Source organism: Ammospiza nelsoni, chromosome 4 (assembly GCF_027579445.1).
Source record: "Ammospiza nelsoni isolate bAmmNel1 chromosome 4, bAmmNel1.pri, whole genome shotgun sequence".
Taxonomy (NCBI): Eukaryota; Metazoa; Chordata; class Aves; order Passeriformes; family Passerellidae; genus Ammospiza; species Ammospiza nelsoni.
In genome coordinates this window covers 67,438,011-67,456,549 of record NC_080636.1, presented here as the reverse complement: position 1 = coordinate 67,456,549, position 18,539 = coordinate 67,438,011, and the positions used below count along the sequence as shown (strand labels likewise).

General features: G+C 43.3%; 1 protein-coding gene across 1 annotated transcript in view; it reads right to left on the bottom strand.

Annotated features, from left to right (window-relative positions):
• PPP3CA (protein phosphatase 3 catalytic subunit alpha) overlaps positions 1-17,426 on the bottom strand; it is a 171,050-nt gene extending 153,624 nt beyond the window's left edge. Inside the window, exon 1 of the mRNA XM_059469843.1 lies at positions 16,872-17,426. Coding sequence (XP_059325826.1) covers positions 16,872-16,929 — 58 coding nt within the window. The 5' untranslated portion in view covers positions 16,930-17,426. The remainder of the gene's footprint in view (positions 1-16,871) is intronic.
• Positions 17,427-18,539: the final 1,113 nt, after the last annotated feature.

Below are 18,539 nucleotides of genomic sequence, written 5' to 3'. Positions count from 1 at the left end.
GATTGGAGCACAAGATTCCAAATTAGAAGAATAAAATGCCATTTGTGACTTGCTGCTGGGATTTTGGAAGACTTATTGTAAGGAAAATAAAAGTCAGCATTGGATTATATTCTGTAGAAGAAGAAATAAACAGATTTGTGGCAAATCTTCCTGGCTGTTTTACAAGGCATAGGAGTGAACAAAACCAAAAGGGAAGTAAAAGGAATACCACTGACCTCACTACACTTTTCTCCTGGGAGAACTAGTGGGCCTGCTTCCACTATTCTTTAAGAAAACCTTGCGGTAGTTTATGTACATCAGCATACAAAAGGCAACCTTTAGGGGAGGGGACTGTACACCTAAAAAGAAAAAAAAAAAGCCAGCAAAATCGGAAATTATCAAAAAGAGATTAAAAAAAACCCTGTTACAGCCTGTTAGGGAAGACAGACTGCACAGCCCAACAGGGCAGGGCACATCAGTCAGCCAGGCATGAAAGAAACCCTCAGTTCTCAAGGAAGACAAAAGCTACATGGCCACACATCCACACACAAGGGCATGATTTTCTAACAGTATTTGCTTTCACTTCTTGTTCTTACATCATCCTCTTTTTGCAAAATCATGAACTGGATTTAAAAAAAAGGCACTTCACTTTTGGTACAAGTTACATGAAGCCACCCAGGTTTAAGAAGACTATAGACTGCATAAGAAAAGGAAAGGTCTAACATAAATGTTTTACACAGGCGCACAGAGCATAAGATCTAGGATCACCCTTCATCCCAGCAGGAAAAAGGAGGACTTTATTCCACAATTTCAGTTTACCTATAAAGCAAAAATCCATATCCTCTTGCTGTGGATATTGCCCTCATGCCAGGAAAGCAAAACTACTTACAACAGCCTCATTTTAGAGCTCCAAGCACCAGCATAAAAAGTTCTACAAGACCCCCAGCAAGGAGCAATCCAAGTTTCTTTGACTACCACTGAGTGGGCACATTCTCTAATGCCTCCTGCAACAGATGCCTGGCAATCCAGTTACAGGAGAACACCATCTATTAGTGCCACCCAATCCTCTCCAGTTTCATGCCCTGGACTCAGTCCAGGTATGCCCAGTTTAGAATCTGGATTCAATTAAATGAGTCTGTAGTCATGCTTTAGAAGGTTTTCTGTGAACTTTGCCCATCAGACAGGAAATACTACAGGTGTAATTATTCTGGGATACCTTATTATTTCCCATTGGACAGACTATAAGGATCTGAAACAAGAAGCAGGAGTAGTGCCTACAAAGAATTGGATTTTTTGGCCAAGCATGGCACCAACTGATCACAGCTCTTGCACATAACAGAAACAAAACAGATCAGACCAACAGGTCTTGGCCTGAAACTCCTCTGCATCTCACACCTACAGAAAGTTACATGGATGGGTACTTTTTTGTAGGCTGGTCCTGGCCATTTGAGGTGTCCTTCCAAAGAGAGGCCTTTCCAGCAAATCTGTTCCAGGATTTCCTGCTGCTCAATTCCATTCACTGGATCCATGAAAATGTTTTAGACTCTTGACAGACAAACCCCTAAAATAGAATTTGGTAGTTTCAGTAGACATTGCAGTGTTTGGTTTTGGCCTGTGAACATCTTCAAACTTTGCTCTTTTCTCCTGTTTCATTTCACTAGAATATTTTGTAAGTGTCCACATAGCAAACCTCACATAGCAGATAAAGAAGTTCATATTTTATTCATTTTTGCCAAGCACCTTAGATAAAAAAAAAACAAACCCCACATGAGATTAGCAGACAAATGAGGATGTAAACTTGAAAGGCCAAAATATATAAGGCAGCTACAGTGTGTGTGTATGTGTACATAAGAAGCTTTACTGTAATCACGGTATTGTAAATATTTCAAGTACTCTGATTACAGAAGTTGATGACATGCATTCCAGTCATCACCATTTTCTTGGTACAGGAGAAAGGCATGACATTAAACAGTCCATACTGACACAGGTTTTATAGCAGTTAGGCCACCAATGCAAGAAAACATCCTTTTTTTTAATGGAGACTCCAAATTTGTTTATAAAGGGAAAGAAAAATGCATACCTATGCATCATTATTTTGCATAATTATGCATATACAGATGCATAATTTTTTCTGAGATGTTTGTTGATTTGGGGAGAAGGGTTTGTATATCTTAGGTTTGGCTATTTTTTTCCTTTAATAATCAAAAGGCATTCATTTCAGTTAACTCAGGAATTAGAGTTAGTAACCTGTTACCTAAGGCTCTTACAGGATTGAAAACAGACAAAAAGTCTTCTAAAGCTTCAGAATCTTTTCAGTACATAGCACAAAATATTAATGCTTTTGCCTCTGCAACACCTGCCTGGCAACACAACTACCCACAGCCATTTCCCTATCTGAATGGGAAGTCAAACACTACAGAGGAAATTAGTGGGGTTTCAAGAAGAAAGCTTTTAACACTCATCTTTCCCTTACACAGTGGTTCTGGTTCACATACTCCTCTCCTGCTGCAGTGCCACTGAACCAGAAACAGGCACACTTACACAAGCAGGAGATGCTATTCTGTCAGAAACTAACTAGCAGCATGCCTTGTATTTACAAGCCAATCACAAACACCCAGGACTTCTCTATTTCCAGTTCCACAGTAAAGTTTAGGAGCACCTGCTGATCTCAGGAAGATGTTCATAGGATATTACAGTCCTACTGTGAACAAACACATTGCCTATATAGACCATTTTTCTGGTGGTTTCTTTGAAGAGAAATTAGACCTTTGACAGAGACTTCTACAGTGCTGCAGATACACAAACATGAATAAATAACTAACTATCCTCTCTGGGTCATTTATCATACTCAGCAGTTCTCACTACTGAAGGTAGTGAGAACCTTTCCTACTCACTATTGAAGGTAATGAGAACCTACTCCTTTCTCCTTTGAATTACCTAAATGTGGAGATGCTGAAGCAGAAAACAAAAGGTAATTCAAACTCCTCTTGTGACTTTTCCCTAACTTCAGGGAGCATCCTTTCTGATGGTTGTATACTGAACCAATAATAAATTCAGCCTGTTGCTCTCCCAGACTCCTACAACACAGAATATTTCAGAGCTTCTTGCATGGGGATGTATGTTTGCCCATTTAAATTTATGTTATCATTTGTACTACACCAAGGCCATTCATGATTTAAATTCTAGTATCTGTCTCTCTTTTTCCTCAAATGTATCTAGTCAACTGAGCAACCCTGGAAGCTACACTTCCAAAACCAAGTATTACCTCCATTATCCAAATTACTTATCCATGGAGGTGATGCCACCTACAGAACTTGCTCAGAATTTCTAGTATGGTTGCTCTACTAACTTTTCTGAAGTAGTCAGCATAATCCTGTCATTACTCTGAACCTTTCCAGATGCTTATTTTCATTTTCTGTTACCCACATCAAGAGATTCCCTTATCTCAGGTTTGATTTTAGATTAACACATGTAAGATTCAGTTTAAAGGGCAACTTAGTCAGGTTTAAAGGGCAACATTCACCCTCATAAGGAAACAAATGAACATGAAAATACAGCAAAGAAAAAATATGCCAGAGAGTGTCAGTGCTGAAAGACAACTGCCATCCCTCTCAATTTCAACTGTCATGCCACTATGACAAAATCAGATGAACCAAGGACTAGGGAAAGATAAATACTTCCTTCCAGTAATTAGAAAATGGACCTTTCTGATAGTCATATTAGAAACACTGGCAGTAACTATGTAAGATTTATATAAAAGCTTGCTTTACCTTTTTCTTACAGTTGTCCAAAGTGAAGTACAGTGGTCATACTATCTGTCCTGCTTCCAAGCTACACCAAACTCCAGAGCTGCACATGCTTGGGAGATTCTGAAAATTCTCAAGAGTGATCTGTGCAAGTCTTTTGCCAGCAACACTACTAGCTACATATGGATGCATTAACTCATAAATATACATATATATAATCTTCCCAACGCAACATATCTTGCTGCTATGCCAGGATAATTATTTACATGGTGGACCCTCGATCACACAAAGCATTCCTCCTGTAGAACACCTCATTAGCAAACCTGACTTTGAATTTTTAAGGCAGATTTCTCTACTTCATGTTCGGTCAAAAGGTCTCTGAATTGATCAACTGTTGTAATTATCCACTTAAGAGAGCTGAGTAAAAGGTGATCACAGAAGGGTTGAGGTTGAAAGGGGACCTCTGTTGGTCAGCTGCTCCAACCAACACCAGTCCTCAAGCAGGGTCAGACAGAGTCAGCTGCACAGGGCCCCATCAAGATGGCTTTTGAATGACTCCAAGGATGGAACTCCACAACCTCTGAGCAACCTGTGCTAGCGTTTGAAAAGCACAAAGTTACTCACTGTGAGAGCTGTCAATCAGTGCCTGTAACCTCTTGCCTTGTCACTGGGCACTGCTGAAAAGAGTTTGTCTGCCCCTTCTCCATTTCCTACAACCAGCTTTAGTACAGCCAGATAAAGCCCCTCTTGTCTTCTCCACACTCAGTGGCCCCAGCTCTCTCAGATTTCCCTAGTCCCAGGGCCATCTCTGTGCACCAGCACTGAACTTGTTCCAGTATGTCCAGGTTTTTCTCATACTGGGAAGACCAGAACTGAATCCAGCACTTCAGGTATGGCCTCACCAGCGCTTAGCAGAGGATTTACCTCTATCAACCTGCTAGCAACAATTGTCTTTATGCAGCCCTGAAGGCTCTTGGCAAACTCTCTAAGACAACCCATAAAAACCTCTGTCTCCATAAACCAAGGGTGAAGGCAAAGAGTCTAACACACTTTCAGAAGCCAGAGCAATTGGATTATAACAAAAAAAGATATCTGCAGAGTAACTTGCTGATGGGCAGTACTTCTGAGATTAGCCAAGGTTATACAATTAACTTACAGCAAAATATTGTCTGTTACAATAGGATACAAGATGTGAGGTTAAGTGTACAGAAAATTCACATGCATTTAAGACTTCAGTTAATGACAGCGCTACCCCTCATCTTCTCTGTAGCAAACAAACAGTATTTACATGTGAGGTAAGCGTCACCTGAGAGTCAGAGCTCCAGGGAAGGAACAGTACCTTGTTAAAAGGATTAAAGTATGCTATTCCCTAACGTACAAGCTTCTCTCTATGCATAAATTGACTTCCATGTACTTCCACATGTCCCACAAACTGTGAGATATGGACCAATTACCAAGAGCCCAGCAAAGTGCCACAAAGATGACTTATGGGACCAAGGCATTTCTCTTGTGATGAAAGACAGAGAGCTGGAGCTGGCCCAGATGATCTCCAGAGGTCCCTCCCAGCCTCAACTATTCTGGGCTTCTGTGAAGCTGTCAGAGCTTGTGCTTTTTTACTGAGAGTGACTGAGAAAGGTACTTTGACACATCATTCATAAAAATTACAGATACACTATTTCTCCAGTGAAGTGGAAAGCAGAAAATTAAGTGATCGTGGGGGGGAACCAAAAAATCAAATCAAACCATACCTGATGAGGTAGTCAACAGCCCAGAAGCTAAAAGTGATCTCTCAACTGAAATGAGTGCAGGTTTTTCCCCTTTTGTAGTACAAGTATGGGATTTTTTTTGAGTTCACTTCTTTCTTCCAACTACCAAAAGTAACCTTATCTCAGGATGCTCCAAACACAGGACCCTCAAGTCATTTTCCCCTCCTTCTTACTGATAACATAACTACAGATTAAAAGTTGTTATGGTTAACAAAGACTATAAGCACTTTATCTCCGTAAACTTTTTTTTTTTTTAAATATGGAGAATGTCAGAGAACGAACTATCTAAATCAAACTTAGGGGTATACGCACAGAGTATATGACTAACTAAAAATTTCACCAACTGCCTTTGCCAGTTCTCTGCTTGTTGAGAGTCAAGTTCCCCAGAAGCTACCACTCAGCTTCCTGCCCTGCTGCACAGGCACCTCCAGGATACTCACCTGAGCCAACAAGGCTCGTGAGGCGAAGCAGTACCAAAACAGCTCTCCTTGGATTTCTAAACTACCTTAGTTCTAAATTCCCTTGGTAACACTTCACTGCACAAAACACACACCCCCTTGCCCACTGTGCTCTTCATTTCTTCCTCCCAAACTCTCCACCTGTCATCCCAATACACCATGTTATGCCATAAGGCTCCCCTCTAGGAATCACAGACACCACCACTCAGGTGACATACAACAGCAGGTTTCTCAGGGAAGCAAATAATGCTCTCATACCTGTCTGCTGTGTACATCTTCAGTACTACCCGTAAGCTACTCTCTTATAGCTGAAAAATGAGTTAAACAGATTTTATTTAAGGTGACCCAAATGTGTTCATTACTGAAGAAAACTTCTTTGTAAAGGGACACAGAAAGAACATATATGCATAAAGTCTTCTGTTTGTTTTTCCAACAATAAAGAACAACCATATGCACATACACAGAAAACATTTCAGACTACACTTCTGAAGAGAGAGCAACAGAGAAGCAAACTTTCTTGGCAAACCAGCCACCTACAAACAGACAAGTTCATCCTCACTTGGTAAATGAGCATTGCAAAGTAGAAAGGCACTTAGCTCACTCTTAAAATAAGTGCTAATGCTGTAAAAGATCAAATATAACAAAGTAGTTTAAACCAAAGAGAAATCATGCACTGAAAAAGGAAGGCCAAAATAAGAAATCCTAGGATGACAACTTGATTCACAGTTTACTCAAGTTAATGAAAGACTCCAACTCCCACAGATTTCAGCGGGTTATGAAACAGGTCCTGCAGAGGGAAATGTACCAAGTCACAAACAGCAATGCTGTATTTTGATACGTAATTGCCACCAGTGCCTATGAAGAAATCCCTGGTGTAAAACAGAGAACAAATACAGTAATCTGGCTTTCTCATTTTAAAAATGGCATGAAAGAAACAACAAAAGAAAGTTATTGAAGAGAACTAGATTGTTCCCAGCTGTTGTCATAAAATACTACAGCTGTTCATGTCATTGCAGCTAATGACCAGTTGCACTTTTTTAAAGATTTTAACACAGTATGACCATTGTAATCTACATCAAACTGAAACTTGGCAAGCATCATGGAAAAAAGACTAAGAAATCATTTAAATCCTATTTTATTTTTAATTTCTGTTCATGGGTTGGTTTTGAGTGTTTTGGGGGGGATAGGAAGGGATTTTGTAAGAATGGTTCTTTATTCAAATTGTCAATTATGTTAAACTACTTACAAAATCATGGTAAATAACAGGTATTAAATTATCAAAATTGTCTTTTCCAGTAATAAAAAGATAATTGAACTAATAAATCCTGGTTTGGTTTTTTGGTTAAAAAGAGGTGTGCTGACTTAAAGTCTCAAGTTGAAGGAAAAGATGATGAAACATCTTTTCTCTGGAGCCAAGAACAGGGTAGGCATCACCATCTAGAAGCTTTTAATTGCTTTGCTAACTGAAATATACATGAACCAAATCAGACTTATTCATAAAGATTCAAGTACACAAAAGCAAAGAAAAGGTTAAAATAGAAAAATTCATATATATATATATATATATATATATGCAGAAAGAATTTTCAGATACAGCTCTCTCCAATGAAGCACTATTCTTTGACATATGGAGAAAAAGCTAGAGCAAAGCATGTGTTCCCACATAAAATCTCCACAGAACTTTAAACATACTACTTCAAGTAATTTCATGGAATTTCTCAAGAAAATGAGAGAATATAGGTTCCTCTCTAGCAATGTGTCCTCCCCTCCAAGATCATCCACACAGAGCTATAGACCAGGAAGAAATCACAATCCTGCACTGCTTTTTACCTTCCTTATTGCTACCAAGAAAATAATGCATGAAGAAAATTAGAAGTCATTTTACCACTTTCTCCACTTTAAGAAACAAAAACACTGCCAGAGAAATTCCAAATACTTTGGAAAGATGATGACCTAAACATACACTGCTTTGACCTATTTTCATGGCAGTGGCCTGGGACTCTGTAACAAGCAACAAACACAGCAGCAACAAAAAACCTGTGACAATGAAACTTCCTGATCCAAAGGAAGAAATAATTGCTAAATATGAACTTATAGCCAAACTTAGCAACAGATAACAAGCTAGAAGCTGAGCCTCTTTTCCTCACTTTGGGACATCTATCTAGACTGCAAAGGATTTCTTCCCAAATGATGGTTACTTCAAAACACAAACAATCCTGAAACCTTAAGCAGCAACACAGTTATTCATCTGTCACTATCAGTAAAAAAAAAAAAAAAAAAAAAAAAAAAAGTAGATTTGTAAACCCAACCTTCAAATACAAAAGTCTTAATTAAAAATAAAAATCTAATCACACACAGCATGAGGCCAACACTCTAGTTTTGGATAGTTTGGATTCCATTAGTTAAGCCTATTGAACAATGCCTAGAGTGACTGTTGTAAGACTCTGTAGCATCACATCTGCATAAGCCATTATTAACACATGTTATTTTCACCATTCCAATCAGAAGTTCAAAGTGCACTTCCTTTCTTATAGCAACATTGTATAAAAAGATCAAGTCTGCACAACTAGGAAGTATTAGATGAACACTGTAGCTCCATAGCAATTTTGGATGGTTTTTTTTTCCCTTCAGCTCAGCATTGTGCAAAAGTCAAGATAATTCAAAGTATTTTGCCAACAGCAATCTGATGCAATAAAATATCTAAACTAATTGTCTCCAAACAATGGGATGAAGAAAAAGAATATAGGATAGAATATTGTTTTAGCAATATCTGTCTCCATCAGTACATGTTTCAACACATTACAGCACTTTTTAATTCTGGAAGCTTGATTTTATTAACCCAAATATGCCTTTCTCAAAGACAAAATAATTGCTGCATCTTTTCTCAAAGATTTTATACAACCCTTTTTTAGCATGGTTTTTCCCTTTCATTTACACAAAGTTTTGGTACAGTCTCCATACAGACTAGGTTCTGCACCTTCCAATCCTAAAGTTTAAGGTGGGGGTTTTAAAATTCACTGATCTGTGGTGAACCTCAGGATTCTTCTCAAGTATTAGCAATTTCACCAAGTCTTACCCATCATTGCTAACTAACTTCCATGTCTGATTATAAAAGCACCAAAGCAGGAGGACCCATACCACCTCCCTTCCAAGTTAACCGAGAACACGCTGTTCATGCTGGCTTTGCAAACCACACAAGCTGAAACTAACAGTCATACTATGAGTGTTCAACATAAACTGCAAGAAACCTGCAAGCAGCAGCTGAGCTGCAGAATAGAGACATCCTTCTGTGACAAGCTGGGTAGAGCTTGAGCAGCACACTGACAGTGGAGCTATTCACTGAAAAGAAAGCTACAGTCAGCAGCTGGCTGCAGAGTTACAACAGAAGTCTGAGTACTTCCCCTGTTCTCACATGCTTCCCCAGGCACCTACAGATGCACCAAGAGGAAAGATACAGTGTTCCATGAACCTCTTCCATTAAATGCACACACCCAAATCACTCAAATCTACCAGGCAGCACTCAGGCTGCTCATCATACTTAGCAATAAGCAAACAAGCATAAGAGCAATGAGGAAAGAAGAGTTTTTAGAAATGCAGGACAGGAATAGACAGGAAAAGGGCATTTTGAAACATGAGAGGGGGAAAGCATTAAAAACATGACTTGCTGACAAGTAAAAGGAGCTGCAACAGAAGCTCAGCACAGCTTTTAATTACAAGTAGAATGAAGTTTGATTGATAGACAGTTTTCAAATGAAATGTTTTTGAAAACTGGTTAAATACACCCTAAAGGATGCTATCTACACCTTAGACACAAGCACCCCAAGACACACAAGAACTAACTTCTAAAACCACCATTTCTAATGTGTGGTGTCTTTCCACTCTGCTTCTTTTCCTCTCCAGCTCCAAACATCAATGGTGTTAGCTGACCATTAGCTGGAGATGATGCTGGCATCCTAAATCAATCTTAAATAAGACAGTCATGTTCTCCTCATACAGCACTGTTGCTGTATCAACACTACCATGCCTAAGCTCTCTTATAAATAGAGATTAAAACACACATAGATGACTGTCAAGGAGGTACTGCTCTGGAGGTGTTATTTCAACAGCGGCAGCTTTCTGGGGGAAGAGTAAATAGGGTGGGAATTAGTCCAGATTTTTACCTTTAAAGGAATGATTTACCATCATAATAGCACTTATTGTCTCCCTGGTTTTCCACACATGATCTCTGGTCTCTTCCTTCACTCAGTAATTATAGGAAACCATTAAGTATGTGCCTGGAGTACCACCTCCAGCAATTCCACATCTCAATCCACAACCCAAGGGGCAGACCACTCCGTGAGCCACACACTTAGATGAACGTGCACAGTTAGTCGGCACATGCAGTATAATGGTTTTCAAAAATGGGGTGATACTTTCCACCATTACTGAATAGACATAAAATGATCTTTTATGGGGGAAAGTCAAGATAAATGACTGATTATCACAAGTGGAAATTATTTGAATGTTCAGCTGAAGAACTATTGTGAAATCACAGCCTATATTTGATTCATGAAACCACATACAAAAGAATATAAGAAGGTACCTTTTCATGAAGACGATTTGAAGTGGCTTTTACTTCAGAAACTTGTGGCTTCTTTTATGGCATGCTTACAGTAAGTGTTAAGCAGTATCTCTCCATCTTAAAACACTTTTAAGGAAGTACTTTTTTCCACATTCCTTGAAGCTATGAAGAAGAAACTAATCCCCACTATAAACTGCTTCAACATCACTGAGAAGCCTAAAATAAGTTAATATTCACAGTTAAATGGAGTACCAAATTTAACTTATCGTCCTGCTTTTGTACTGTAAGTAGAAGCCACTCAGCAAAACATAAGAAACTGGAAAAAAAAAACAAACCAGGAAGATGAGTTGGCAGTATCCAGGCTACAGGTACTTATTTATTGACATTACCCAAAATTACTTTTGATAGAAAATCCCTTTAGAAATACCAGACAGAACGCACTGTGCTGAGTTCTAGAAGCTAGAACTACAAAAAAGATAATTTAAAATATCAAGTTATATAAACAAATATATTTTGCACATGATCTTCCTGCCACAACCTGCACTGCAATGCAAGCATATCCACGCAACAACTATCATCTCTAAGTGGGATACATGTGATGAAAGTAAATACCATTCAATTTGGGTATGGATAACAGAGAGAAAACAACTGTTCTCTTCAACATCTCCCTATAGAAAATGACCTCAACTGGCTCATATTTTCCAATTAAGTTAAACGCTGATATCATTCAGTACGTACTCCCCTTTCAAGATTACAAACAGTGGTATTAAAAGCACTGCTCCCTACTGAGGCTCAGTCAAAAAGAGCAGGCAACAGAAGGCAGCTTTAGCCAATGTGGAATTCAGAAGCATACAAAAGGTATTTAACACACAAACAAGGCAATTTTGTGCCTCACTTCATATCAGTCCCACGACTCAGCACACTCAGCAAGCCACTCTCTCATCATACAGAGCATGAGAAAAGCCTCCCACCTATGCAGTGCAGCAATAACTCTGTAAGAAAGGCACCCTTCAGCAAGTGCACAGTTTTCCCCTATGCCTATACAGCAAAAGACTTGTTTCACTAAAGGGCTTATTTACAAAATGATCTTAAAGACTAAGAGGCTCAGTGAGTTCATAAATCAAAACAAATCACCAGCTTTATTACACATAGTCATCAAAGACTGTACTTTGGTTTTGTTTCAGTTTCTCAGCACCACACTCATAATCCCTCATGAGCGCTACACACATCCCACATACACACACAGGTTTGTACAATGTAAAACATACAAAGACTGCAACACCTAAGTGTCATCCAGTTGATAAAATCTATTGGTCTTACAAGTATTAACTTAGTTTTGACATGAGGTAAGAACAAATTAGTTATATACATAAGAAACCATAACACAGCAACCTTGCTTTCTTTCCTAAACAACCATAATATCTCTCCAAGTATATTCAACTGTTTTCTGCTCCTAGGTGCCTCTCACACAGCTTGTTTCATAAAGGTACCTGGAGACTTGCAACTATGGAGTTACTAAAACTGAGCTGGATGTACACCTGCTCCTTCAATTGAAGGTAATAGTGGACAGGAAGAGAATCAATCCCCAGCTGTACCAGCACCACCTTTCTTGCACAGCTGTGGGTGGATTCTCTAGTTAATGGTACACCTTGAACCCAGATGCAGTCTTCCTCAGGATAAGCAGTATACCCCTAAGTACTACAACAATAAATTAATTAAAGTCAGCTTTCCTATGCCAACAGAAACAGCTACAAAGCAATTCCTTCTTTTTCCTCATGAGGATCAGATAGACACAATCTTCAGCATCCTCAACAGAGAGGCCTATCATCCTTTACTGCATTAGACACTTTATTTAAGTAACCCTGGTCCTTGCCATAAATAAGCAATACCCAAATTTACACCAAAAAATACACCAAATCCACAAACGTTACAGATGTTCAGGTCAACACAATTGCTCAAAACCCACTGAAGCGCTTGCAGGACTCATCTATGCTGGAAAAATTGAACTCAATTCAGAGGAAGACAGAAGCAGGCTTCTGCAATTCACCAATGCTGGATTCCAGCCTGGAGCACAAGCCTTTGGTGAATACACACAAGTCTCCCTGGACTAATGGGAATTACCAATGAAGTTTAGAGTTTCCATTATTGACAGCAATTTTACCTCTCACAAATCTGAAATGAACACTGATGGTGAAATATCGATCCTGAGCTGGCATTCATATTACATTACAAACAACTGTCAGCCTGCACTTTAGGAGAGCATTAACAAGGACACAGTTTGAAATCCAGAGACAGCAGTGTCTGGTTTTATTGTGTGTTGTCAATTGCTGATATAACCATGTACACCTCCCCATGCAACGCACAAGAGGAAAGGACAACACCAAGGATCACAAGCCACAGCTACAGCCCTTCTAAACAACTGAGACAGAATTATTTCATTAAAACTACACTTCCAATAAAAAAGCACCAAACACAAAAACCCACACAAAAGCATACAACCATCTGACCTGCCCAGAAAAAAAAAAATCAAAACAATTAGTGTACCTAACTAAGTGCAAGATTTCCAAGAAATACTGAATTCACTTTTATTGTACAACTACTCCAGTTGACTTTCAAAGTTTTTATTTAGGATTACTCTGCTTTAATGCAGTATTCCTCAGAGGCACTAATGCAACACTAAACACGTTGAGGAGGTCAAGTAACATGATACATGGCTTTTCCTTCCCTCTGGGTGGGGTTCAAATCTTGCTAATGTCAGTAGTGAGCAAAAGCTGTTGACATCAGGCAGCTGAGCCATGTGAAACGAGCTATTACCCTCAGTCCAGTTTTTCCTGGACAGGTATTCCTACCTTCACAAGAACAACCAAGCCTACACTCTGGCTGCCAAGTCTCAGGAGTTGGAGGCAGCATGGATAAGGAGTAGCTTCCTCAATCCTGAAGAAAGACCCTAACTTTTAAGACAGCTCTGTTCAAGTGAAAGCTGCACCATACCACTGACAAAAAGGCAAGAAATTTAAATTAATTATAAGCACATCAAGTCAGCACCTCCTGCAACAGTATCTTGTCCTGAGCCTTGATCCCACAAACTTCTGAAGGCACCTGAATATACAGTTTATCATATTTGCAGTCAACAGACCAAAGTGTTGCTCCTCTACAGCATGACAAAATTCAGAGTAAAGATGAATTGTGTAATTTGCATCACGACATACATACCATCTTCAGGAGAGCACCAGAGTAAAATGAAAGTACTCCTCAAATCATAACTGCATTCTCTGGATTAATTTTACTTTTTTCATTAGCCCAACAAAACTGACAGTTTTGTCAATTTTAACTACAGTTAATTTGCTTCTGGAAAGTTACCATTACACACAAACCTGAATTTCATCTTTACACTTCTCATCGTATGACAGTGTAAGATATGCATAACAAAGCCAGAAGAGCAAGACGGTAAAAACATTAGGGGCTCCCAAGCCTTTTTTCCCCACATCCCAAAATCATGTTTTATTTTTGAGTCAAATCAGTTCAAGCACACTTCAGACAATTCAAAAAGCAAAGAAAAATTAGTGTGAGATTAAATCCTCGCCTATGGAAAAGCTCCACTTCTCCATATATTTGAGCATTTTAAGCACGAGAAGCAAAAAACAAAATCAAGCCCACAGCAACCCCCTGAAGAAGCAGCTCTCAGCCACAAGCAATCTGCACAAAGCTGCTGGAACTGTAATCCCCCCAAGCCCGTCCCACTGTTACGTAACAGTGCCAAGCCAGGATTTTTCACCAGCCAGCTCAGAGTTACTGTTCGTAGGAAACATCTCCTCTCACACACCAGCAATCGAGAGGATTTAAAAAAAAAAACAAAAAAAAACCCAAAAAAACATAATAAAATCAAACCAAAAAAATGCCACACAGGCAAGCAGGCAAGCAGAGGGAAAAATTTAATCCGGAGACTACATCCATGTTAAAGGCATTTCCTTTAAGTAAGGTTTTATATGATATTCTAACTTAGAAGAACTAGCTTGCTTTCTCAGGTTGCACTTTACCAGTGTTACAGTATCTGGTTATTCTCTCTAAAATAACAAGACTTCAACTACTTATAGAGGTGCTTACAATGCAACTTTTAATTTAATTATTCTGTGTTAATTTAACATTGCAAGCCCATTTCAGTTGTTCATCTCAAGAGGGTAAAAATCATGTCCTATATGACAGAAACAACCAGGTGATCTTTCCTTCGTTACCACCAGTTTCTTGACTTCCTTAATGTCCACAGGAAGGCAGTGTGAAGTGCCTAAGATGCAGCAAAGAATAATCCTATGAACAATCACTTGACTGTATACTACACTCCTTGGATGCTATTTTAAAACCTTAAAAGGATTTCAATATTTAATGGAGGCCTGAACCAGTTGAGCAGATCTTCACATCTACGCTGAAACACTGACATTATGAGACAAACAGTTAGCAGGGGCAATGGGCAGCACCTATGTTCCTTTTGTTCAAGACTTGAACTCAGTTTAACCAAGTTGATTTCTCTCTGAGCTGCATTATAAAAGTATTTAACTACACATACTGCTAAGTTTTCTTAGAAATAGTGGTTTTAGATCTTTGAGACATTTACACGTGGGAAAAACACAAAGAGCAATTGCTGACAAAACACATTTAGATGAGCTGAAAGCACTAAAGGTTTTGTAAATACTGAAATGATTAATGTTCATTACAAACATTGTCTTAAGCCAAAGGAAGCTGGCCACTGCAAAGATCAGGAGTTTGGTCATGTACCAGGACCACATAGATTAAGGAAATTAAAAAAAAAAAAAAAAAAAAGAGATACCCCATAATCTCCTAACAGGATGGCCATTTGTTGTTTCTACAGAAGACAAGTATCAGCTAAACACAGGCTTTAAGCCTACACTTGGGGTGATATAACAGACTAAAACTTAAATTGTAAATAGCGATTTTCTTAAAATTTTTGCAATTATGTTTCTTACAATAGCTGAATACCTACACTTTCCTTTGGAGGGGCAGAAAATGAAGTAAGAGGGGAAAAGGCATAAGATGGTAAATGTAAATATAAACACAAAACCACAAATAACACATCTTCCCAAATAGTATTTACACTGATTGTTTCATTCTGGCATACACTCATGTAAATACAGAAGTGTATGTATTTCAAGGCCATTTCCATTTCTAGCTTTCGCAGGATCTGGACACATCCATGCTGCACCTTGGATTTGTGCTGTCCACCGTAGCATACGGGTTATAACCTAACTGGGTGAAATACACTAGAGCTGGATACACTTGGCTGTGCGCCCAGTGCGGAAGGAAAGAAACAAACAAACAAAAAACACAAACCACTAAATACACGTGCACTTCCTACACACCGAGAAATGCACACGTGCAATTTACATCAGGCATCACCCCAGTAAATAAAACCTTGGTCTGTACTGCGGGGCACAACGTGCTGTCAACCCAAACTCTCATTTGTTTATACGGCCGAGGCTGGCAGCACAGGCGCCCCTCCGAAGCAGAGAAAAGCTCATGGAGCCCATCCGTGTTTGTGCCGAGCACCCTCACGGCCACCCGCACGCACACGCGGGAGCACGGACACGCTACGCCCGCCGGATAACTTCACATCCTAGCAGGCCGGGCCGTCAGCAAGAGACGGCGATGGAGGAGGAGGAGGAGAAGGAGGAGGAGGAAGCAGCCTTCGCCGCCTCCCACAACGCCCGCGGCCCGCTCCCCCTCGCCCGGCATCCCCGCCGCGGGAGCGGCCCTGCGGGAGCGGGGCACGGCGGAGCCGAGCGGCGCAACCGGTCCCCAGCAGCGGCGCTCGGTGCGGGAGCGCAGCCCCGGCTGCTGGCGCGGGGAGGCTTCCAGGCATCCTCGCTGCATGTGGGGAGCGGAACGGCAGTGACAAGCGGCGGCGCAGCCTGCGGGGGGGCTCCGGGGAGCGCGGTCCGGAGGAGTAGGAGGAATGGGGGATGCCCAGAGGAGCGGCCGGGCTGGGGGTGGGGGCCGAGCCCTGCCCTGTCTCCCCCAGGCACCGGGGCGGGGGAGGAAGCTGGGGCTCCCCCTCTCTCTCACGCCAGCCCTGTGCAGCGCCTTCAAGGCGGAGGGGGGGAGGCGGCGGGGGGAGGAAGGGGGGGAAATGCTGCAATGTAGCGCCGGGCAAGCAGGAGAGGGAAGCCGCAAACCCTCCACCGGGGCCCGGCGCAAGCCCCCGGGCCGAGCCCACCCCTCCCAGCTGCCGCGCCGCCGGCAGCCCCGCGGAACCTGCCCGGGGCAGGCGGGGAAGGGGGGGACGGACGCGACCCCTGCGGGGCCCGGCGGGAGGACCCGGCCGAAAGGGCGGCGGGGGCGCAGCACCCACCTTTCACCACCCTGTCCGTCGTCGACAACTTGGGATCGACGGCCTTATGCTCCGACATGTCCGGCGGCCGGGGAGGCGGCGAGGCTCTCCCCCCTCGGGCAGGGCAGGCGCGGGCTGAGGCGGCGGCGGCCGCTGCGGTCACGGCTCCGGCTCCTCCGCTGCGGCCGAAGTTGCCGCGTCCCGCCGCCGCTCGCTGGCTCGGCTGGGCTCTGCCGCGCGGTGCCTTCCTCCTTCGTCTTCCCCCACCCCCGTCCTCCTCTTCCTCCTCCAGTTAATTATTGCTGGCTTTCAATCACGCCTCCGGGCTGTGCAGGACGGCTCGCTCTTCCCCCCCCCGCCAAAGACCCCGGCGACAACACCCGCGGCGGGCGGCTGTCAGGCAGCGCCGGCAGGAAAAGCCGCGAGTGGACGCGGGCAGCAGGAACAGCCAGGTTGCACACGCAGCGGCCAGCCCTGCGCTTCCTTCCTCCGCGGCGCGCCGCTCCGGCTCCTCCCGCCGCCGCCGCCGCCACCACCACGGCCGCCGCCGCCCGGGATCGGGATCCGGATCCGGATCCGTGTCTTCCCCGCCGCCCCCCGCAGGGTCTTTCCGCGCCTCGCACCGACACCGGCCGCGGCCCCGCGCGCCGCTGCACACGCTCCGCCGCGCAGCCCCCGCGCGCCGCCCGGCCCCGCCCGCCCGGCTCCCGCTCCCGGGCGCCGCCATTGGCCCGCGCCGCGCTGCCACTCACTGCCGGCGCCCCGCCCCGCCCCGCGCGCGCCGCGCCGCGCCGCCCAGGTGCGCCCGCCCGCCCGCCGGGGCCGCGCATCCCCCGCCGAGCGCCCGCACGGCCCGGTCCGGCACGGCACGGTCCGGTCCGGCACGGCACAGCCTGCGTGTGGCCGCGGGAAGGAGCCTACTACCTGCCGCTCACGGGGGCGGCGGCTGCGCGCCGGGAACCGCGCCCGGTTGGCCGCGCCTGCGTGCCCCGCCAGCCCGCGCGGGTGCGGAGCGCTCCAAGCGCCTGCCCCGCGGGGTGTCCGCACCGAGGTGCCGCGTCCCCGAGAGGTGACACGCAGGTACCGGCACGCCGGCGCTGGCCTCCGCGAAAGGAAATCTTATTAAATAGCATCCTTGAGCCGGGGGGCTGCTGAGCCATCCCCTCGGATAAAGGAAAAATACATCCATCGCCCCTAGCTGTGTATCTTGCCCAGCGCATCGGGCACACGCCAGCTCGGGGCATGGGCTGGCGCAGCCTGCGGAGCTCGGCCTCGATGCTGGGACACCACTGTCCCCTCAAATGGGCCTGCGAGGACAAGCGGAATGGCCAAACATGGGTGAGAAGTGTTCGCCGCCCCCAGCTGGAAGAAATACAACAACTCTTGCTTCATGTTTCCTAGAGGATTGGAAAGTACTTTACTGTGAAGGTGTCCTCCACCATTCCAGACAACATAAATATTGTTATGGGCTTGTTTATACATGTTGTTCAGGAGGAGCTATTCCTGACTAATTTCATGACTAATTTCCAGAGTAAGGCTGGGCTGTTCCGGTTTAGTTTAACACCGTGAGTTTTAATTAAGGAGGAAAATAGGGCATACCTGTTCTGGAGAGAGATGTTTACAGAATTGTTTTTGAATAATTTCTGTGTAGATGTGCCAAGAATCAACAAACACCTAACCTGACTTCTC